This window comes from Bactrocera latifrons, unplaced genomic scaffold (assembly GCF_001853355.1).
Source record: "Bactrocera latifrons isolate USDA-ARS-PBARC rearing strain unplaced genomic scaffold, ASM185335v1 scaffold_91, whole genome shotgun sequence".
In the NCBI taxonomy this organism is placed as follows: Eukaryota; Metazoa; Arthropoda; class Insecta; order Diptera; family Tephritidae; genus Bactrocera; species Bactrocera latifrons.
Window position 1 is genome coordinate 714,308 of NW_017537612.1, and position 8,327 is coordinate 722,634.

Genomic DNA, 8,327 nt, shown 5'->3' on the forward strand with positions numbered 1-8,327 from the left:
TTTTTTTTTTTTTTGTTTTTAATTCTCTATTCAGCTATTTGACATTAATAATTAATTTTTAATTTTGACTAACCGATATTAGAGGTCAGAAATTTGCAAATTACTTTAAAATACAAATAGAAGAAAGAGGTAAAATTTTCGGTTGTATATTTTGCTGTTTCCACAGAATGGACCTCCACGGTTTATCATATTTTTTTGCCAAATCTACCTGTGGATTGTAATTGTGTAATGCTGCTTTTTCTTGTTATTTTTACAAAACTATCATTTCTTCTGGTGTAGAATTTTCACAACAAAAACCAAATATCTTAAGCACCTTTGTAATTGTGTTGTGTTGCTCTTTTGTAGCTTGCCGCGAACACTGGCGGCCTGCTCTGAGCGTGACATGGAAACGTCCAAAGCTTTGCGCTTGACAATATCCTCAAGATTGCTATGCAAATTTATGAAATTATGTGTGTTTCTTGCGGCGACATCGGAGGGTTCAGCTGCAAACACAACAAGAGAGCATTAGCATTTGACAATAAAAGGCGAACAACGTCAACTCACCATAGAAACTCTCATCCGAGTACAGTACGCTGCCCTCGAAAGCGATTGTGTAATTGTCCTTATTCGCTTTGCACGTCAAGATGATGTCCTCATTTTCCGGATACGCGTCCATGTCAAGCGAATCGGCGGACAAGTGCGACTCTTTGACCGGCGAGAAGAGCAATTCCGATTTACAAATGGAATTATCGATAAGCTCATTATTAGAGGTCAACGAAGTTTGTGATAAGTGGTTAATGCCGCCACCAACACCGGCATTGCCGCCAACGTGTTCTTGTGCATTTGCGGGCAATGCATTCTGCTGCAATAAAAACGATTGTTGCAAACGATTACTGTTACTCATATTCTTGCAATACGACGGCATATGCAGTAAGATGTCTTCGGCACGAAAGCTTTCCATATCGACTTCGGCAAGATTAGCGTCGAGTTTTTTCGAGAAGTCATTGTAGAAGATTATGTCGCCACTGTAGGAGCCCGACAGCGATGAGAATATGCTGCGCTGCAGTCCGGTGCCGCAGCCATCCCGATAGTCGCAATCTAATAGCCACTGATAATCGGAATTGTCATGAGTGAAATCATGTGAAGAAGCAATCGAATAATTTAAATTGTTGCCGGCAACATTGTTGCCAAAGTAGCCACCACCACCAACACCATTTATATTATTACTAACACTACCAACACCACCACCAAGACCACCGCCACCACAAGCTGTTACCGCAGCCGCAGCCGCTGCGTTGGCGAAACCTACCAAATGCTGATGCTGCTGCAGCATATTACTATCGAGCGGCATATTGTGACGTGAACCGGGCGTTGTTGCATTACTATTGTAATCGGATTCCGGCGTTGCTGGCGCAGCCATTGTATTGCCACAATTCAACAGAAAATTATTGTTCGCACCCAAACTATCCACCAACAAACTGTCGTCGATCAATACACTGCTCTGTCCGCTCACTTGCTCATTCAGTATGATGCTGCGCAGCGCATTGTTGTAACGATCCAAATTGTTCAACACTATTGCAACATTCTGCTTGAGACTCTCCTCGCTCAGTTCGTCGTCGTTGGCGTCCTTGGCACTGAGCAGCTGTTGCTGGTGCTTTTGCAAGTGTTGTTGTTGCAGCAGCAAATCATTCAAATGCTGCTGATATTGCGCCTGCGTCAGAAGCGGCAACGTCTTGCTGCTACGCAAATGTTGTTGCAATTGATGTTGCTGTGCCGTGGCAGCTGTGCCGCTGCTCCTTTGCTGCTGCTGCGGCTGTCGCTGCTGTGCTTCGCGTTCCCGCTCGTTTTCGCCGTAGTTGTTGTAGGCGAAAGCAAATGGCGAATTGTTCGGACTATTCAATGGATTCTTGTAATGCAATGGCGATTGTGTCGCCGATGTGGGTGATGATGGATTATTTGCTGTTGTGATGTTATTACTATTTATATGTGATGTTGTTGTAAATGTATTTGCAGAAGAATTTAAGGGAAGCGTTTGCAGATTATTTTTATTGTTATGCGTCTGCTTGAAAGCGTACGTAAAATGTGAATTTATGTTATTGCCGTAATGTTGTGGGGAATTAGGATGTGGTTGTTGTTGTTGTTGTGATGGCTGTGAAAGATTCGGTTGATGTTGATGTTGATGATATTGTTTCGTTTGGGAGTGAGCGTAATGACGTGGTGAATTTTGAAGCGGTTGTGATAGATATGATTTGTTGTTGATATCGTTGTTTGTTGAGAATTCTGTCATGCCACGACGGAATTTTTGTCCTGCAAAGTAGAAATGTTGAGAATTTAGTTAGTTGTGAGCATGAAATTATTAAATATTAATATATTTTTTATAATTTTTCTGCAGATAATGAATGAAAGTGGGTTCAACTAATAAGATGAATAGAGGATTGCACCACGACCTAAGGTCTATTGTGCCCTTGGGTTAAACTAACAGTATGTTTTAGAATTTTTTTTATTTTGTGAATAAGAAGATAGCGAAAGGCATGAGCCATTACGATAGATTACCAGTTAATATTATTATTATGCAAATATAGTTGGGGTTAAGACTGTTTATGAGTTCTACATAGAGAAAAATCACAAATTTCTCGTTCAATTGTGACTTTCAGTTTCACAAATAGAAAAGATGCCTTACAAGTACAAATTTCATGAAGATATCTCGCCAAATGAAAAAGTTGTACATACAAACATTTGATTCTGATCGTTTAGTTTCTATGGCAGCTATATGCTATAGTGAACCGATAGCGGCAGTTCCGACAAATGAGCAGTTTCTTGCTGAGAAAAAAACATTTGAAAAAGTTTGGAACGATAAAACAATAAAAAATCGTTTTTTTTTTACCGTAAACCCATGTAACCCCTTAAGAAACATAAAACAACATTTCTTTAAGACCTTAAAATCGAAAACAAAAAAGACCATTTAAACGTAGTTCTAACGTAATGCAAATTATGCCTAAAAATCGAGTTTTAGTTTAAATATTGATGAAGAACTCGGGTTTATTTTTAATTTTCAAGAAAAACTCAAGCTCAATGTTCTAGAACAATTCGAGTTTCCTTTTTATATTTCAAAAAAAGTGAAATTTGAGGTTTAATATTGATGAATAATTCAAGTCTAAGGTTATATTATTGGGAAATCTGTCCATTGTTCGAAGTTTCGAAAATTTGCGTTTATTTATACTTCTTAATGTAACTGAGGTTAAATTATTAGGAAATTTTTATAAAATGGACTATGTTACCTTTGTAGGATTATAAAAATTATATCTAACGGTAATTTATATAATTTGGCAAGTTCAAGAGTGTTATTAAATAATAAGCACCACAATGAATGATAAACTCAAGTTTAAGGTTCAAAATGACATTATTTAAGTATGTTCTCAGGATGGTATAACCAAAAAAGACTAACCACAAGTAGTATATACTACATATGAATATTTAAATAATACTATGAAAAGAAGTTTAAAATAGAAATGTTCGAAAAGAAGTAGCAAAAATAAGTAAAAAAAAAATGCGTAACATATCGATTAAAGATTAATACAACATATCAGCGACTTCCCCACTATAATTTACAAGATTTTAACGCAACGCTGCAGACACCAGAGACCAAATTCAAATTCTTCCTTTGCAATCCAGCAAACAAATTAAACAAAGACTTTAATCTTTGCGCCACAAGTTCGACAGTTTTCATTAATTTACTCATTTAGCGAGGCCATCTTCATATAAGTTTTAATGGATACCTGCTAGATGGCGCGTAAATTTACTATAATTACTCCAACTAACATAAAAACGCCACGAGCACACATCACAATTGTCTTTATAGAGCTTCGTGCCGAAATAAAAATGAACTAAAACTAGGGAATGACTAGTACAAATCGTCACATTGACATTGAGTGTGGCGTTGGGTCGGCCAATGCACTGCAACACCGCGCCGCCGCCTTCAACTTCTGGGTTGTAGCTGAGCGGGCATATGCAAGCAAGTAGTGCACTTTTACGACTTCACAGCAAATTTCAAAATATCACACCAACTAATAAGTGTTCATACATATGTGTGAGTAGCATGTGTATATACATACATACATATGTATGTGCATTTGCTGATTTGAAGCATATATGCATATGTTTGGGTCTATGAGGCATATATAGAGAAGTGTAAATTTTATGCTCCTAGCAACCATTGACTGACTTGGTTTCAATCCATGACATTTTATGGTAGCAACTAAGTATTTATTTAAGAGCACTGAAATTGATCATAAAAATTAATTGAAGAATGGTCACGCATGCTTCTATATATGTATGTATGTGTGTTGAGTTGGAAGAAAAATGTATTTAATTAAAAATTGAATTGAATATAAAAAAAAATTATTTTTAAATCTTTTATGGCTAGCAGGATGTATATATACACACATACATACACGCACATGATAAATAGTTGCACTCAAAAGCTTTGGGCTGGCAAGTGCATTTGGCTTTGAGGGCACAACACGTCTTTATGGCCACTTGATGCTTCAACGTGTCAGCAATTTCAGCATTTTAGTTGAATATACATACTATACATACATACATATATAGATACAGATATTCAAGATCATAAATGCAGTCTCCCCAGTTCTTGTGCTTTATTCATTAACTCGAAAAACACAGAAAATATCCGCTTGAATTCCCCAAAAATTGTATAACCGACAAACATGTTGCTTGTTGTTGCATTGCCCGCCCGTCAGTGAGCCAATCCACTCAGCGAGGCCAGTCAACAGCCGCGCATTTATTTAAAACAAATCACTCGTTTCATTATTACAATATATATATATACAATATTCATATATTACATATTTGTATGTATATGCATGAAATTGTTTACTAAAAGCTGCAGGAGAGGAGGCAAGTGTTTCGTGTGGGTGTGCTGAAATAAATGAACAACATGAAACCCTTGAGCTCATATAAGCATCATGCGAGTATGTAAATTTACCCAGCATTAAAAATAAAGGCGAACTAAAAATAAATGCAACGTACCTTCGAAAAATCGAAATAATAAAATTTTCAACTTCCGCTGTCAAATATAAACAGTTTGTAACCAATATATAACCATTTTGTAACCAATATATAACCATTTTGTAACCAATATATAACTATTTTGTAACCAATAYATAACYATTTTGTAACCAATATATAACCATTTTGTAACCAATAAATAACTATTTTATAACCAAAACTCAAATTTTATTTCGAAATAAGTGGTTGCTATTTTAACACTTTTCCTTTGCCTGCGAGCTGAAAAATGGCGAATCGATGACGCACATTATCAACTTTATATTTAAGTAATAGAACGCAGATTAGCACATATGGAATCGATATCGCCAATAAAAACAGACGTGCAACACTAAAAGAGCTACAAGGCATTCTTCTTCTCATCATACCGCCAACACTGACAACAGCAGTAAACATTTTTTTAACAAACACTTTACAAAACCATATAGTAATCGATTCAGTTCGATTTCAGGCAACAAAGTTCAACTATTGTTTACTGAATGTGTGTAGCGCCAAGCAATCGCTAACTAGTCCTTGAATTATTTGAAATCACTGCTTTTACTGTGTGGTACTTCTGACCTCATTGTTCAGTATATGTATATATACTATACATATATATGAAATCATAATAATCACTTATTGTACACAGTCTGCATTTTATTTACAAAAGAAAAGCACAAAGTTCGAACAAAGTATACAGCAGGCTTCTAAAATACCAAATATATACATAAAACAAAGAAGTAGAAAAAATAGAAAAATTTAAATAAATAGTATACATAATATACAAAGATAAAGTACTATTTATATTCAACAAACATCAAAAAAGAATCAACGATTGAACAAGAGTGCCTTCAGCTTATATTGGGTCTCAAATTTTGCATTTCTAACCAAATTCCGTGTGCGGAATCGTTGCGAATGTTGAAAAATGCTTCAGGTTTATCAAAAACACAAGCCTACAAATGGTACAAAGCCTGCAAAGACGGTTGAGAGATCGTTGAAAACATGCCTCGTTCTTAATGACTTTCGATTTCTTCAACTGATGAAAATATTAAAAAAGTGAAGGTTATGGCGCTTGAAAATCGTCAGGCAAGTATTAGAGCTAAGGACCTCGACATCTCTCGCGAGTACATTCGAATGATTTTTGTGCATATTTCGAGTATGAAACGCGTTCTTGCTCGACTCGTCCCGATAGAGCTGAATTTTTCTCAAAGAGAATACGGTAAACAAGTATCTTTGGACATACTTGATCGTGCGAATTTCTATCCCTAATTCGTGGAGAGTATTATAACTGTCGATGAGACATGGGTTTATGAGTGTAACATGTAAACAAGTCAACAATCATCGGAATGAAAGGAAAAAAAAACGAGCCGAAACTCAAAAACACCATCAAAGCCACTCACAAAAACCAAGGTGATGCTGATTGGTTTTTTCGATATTCGTGGTTGGTGCATCATGATTTTATACCGGAGGGATAGACAGTCAACAAGGAGTTCTATTTGACCGTATTAAGGCGTTTGCGTAAGAACATCCGTCGAAAATAGCTGAAATTGTGGAAGAACAAATCGTGGATTTTACACGATGATAATGCAATATCGCATCGAGCCACACTTGTATTCACCAGACTTGGCTGTGTGGGATTTTTTTTTTTTTTTTTGGCGTTTGATGGAAGCCGTTTCAGTCGGTCGAAGAGATAATGCAAAATTCGCTGAAGGAGCTGAAGGCCATATCAAAAAGTGCTTTGAAAAGTGTTTCGAGGACTGGAAAATCGTATATTACATTTGGTGGGGATTACTTTGAAGACGATAAATATTCATGAATAATTATTACATTTTTGCGTTTTATTTACAATTTTCGGGTATTTTTTGGTCACAATATATAGTACAGCTTTAAAATTTCAAATTTATGCTCAACTTGAATATTTTTCATATTAAAAAAGATATGATTCTCTAGTTGAAAAACAGTGGAGAAGCGATGTTAGGCATTTGAGAAGTGAGAGGTAAGTTCTTGATATGAGATCTAAGGTAACTCAAGTTGAGTGGTTCTTGAGTATAAGTGCATATAAAGTATGCTTAACAAAATTAAGCTGAAAAGTTTGATAAATATGTATATACTCGTACTTGTATATATTATATATATTATATACCGATTCGGGTAAATGCATATACATATGTATATATTGTCAAATATAGGGGACTTTGTGGAAAACGTGCGAAGTACATAACAGTTACAACTCAAAGCACTGCGTTCAAGGGTGACATGACAGGCTTCATTTGCACAACAGTTGAGATATCTTTTTATTATCTCGCACAAATGTCAAACGAAAATAATTACTTCAAGTTAAAGGCAAGCAAAACTTAACCGCTTCTTATGGCTATCTCCAAAACTGAACATCTGCAGCACACATTGTTGCGCAAATAAAAATGTACAAGAATTTATATATGTAAATATTATGAAGAGCATATTTCCAGTTATAAATTTAATTAACCATAAATTCTGAGTTTGTACTTTTTAGCAAAACAACAAGATTTGTTTGTGTTTACCTTCACACTAGAATAGTAAACACTTTTACTTGGCACGCTCTAGAATAAATAATGGAAATATTTGGAATGTAAAGTAATATTCACAAAAACATGTGTGTAAATATGTACTATAAATCTAAAGTTCATTAAAAAGTCACAATCCTAAAATTAAAAGCTAAAAATATAATTGTGACAATGGTATGCAACAAAAGTAGCTTAAGTCAACTTAAGCTAAGGCAAGCATGTTGATTTTTAGTAAGAAATCGGGGCAAATATTTTTTCACAATGTATTGATATCAATTTTTACGATGCCATTACTTTGCTTCGGTTAAACTTATCAACGAAACTCGAATAAATTGGTAAAAAATAAGAAAAATTATACACATTAACGTATATCGACTTAAGCCTGCTACTTTAGGCGAGTTGATAATTGAGAGCTCCGGTGGCGTGCGCTCAGTAATCAAAGGAATCAAGTACAGCTATTAATAAACGCAAGTTATGAGAGAATGAATAACAAGCAGACATCTTGAGAATTTCGCAAAGCCAGATGCACTTGCAAATGTGGAAAAATCCACACAAAATGGCAACAACAATCGGCTGAAATTCATTCAATTTACTGCAATTTATCTATAGACAGATAATACGAGCACATTGCTCATTTGAAAACGAAGCTTGATGCAATTAAAGCACACAAAAGATTCATATGAGTATCGAAAAGAGAAAGCGAAGACAAGGTAGGCGACAAAATAATTAAAAAAATTATATTTT

General features: G+C 35.3%; 1 protein-coding gene across 7 annotated transcripts in view; it reads right to left on the bottom strand.

Moving 5' to 3' along the window:
- The window catches only part of LOC108977552 (ubiquitin carboxyl-terminal hydrolase 46), a 101,939-nt gene that overhangs the window by 8,240 nt on the left and 85,372 nt on the right, over positions 1-8,327 (bottom strand). For 6 of the 7 annotated variants that reach the window (XM_018947275.1, XM_018947278.1, XM_018947277.1 and 3 more), the window contains 2 exons: positions 544-2,286; positions 314-482 (listed from right to left, as the gene is read on the bottom strand). In XM_018947275.1, coding sequence (XP_018802820.1) covers positions 314-482; positions 544-2,266 — 1,892 coding nt within the window. In that variant the 5' untranslated portion in view covers positions 2,267-2,286. The remainder of the gene's footprint in view (positions 1-313; positions 483-543; positions 2,287-8,327) is intronic. The other variant, XM_018947274.1, reaches the window with a different exon arrangement.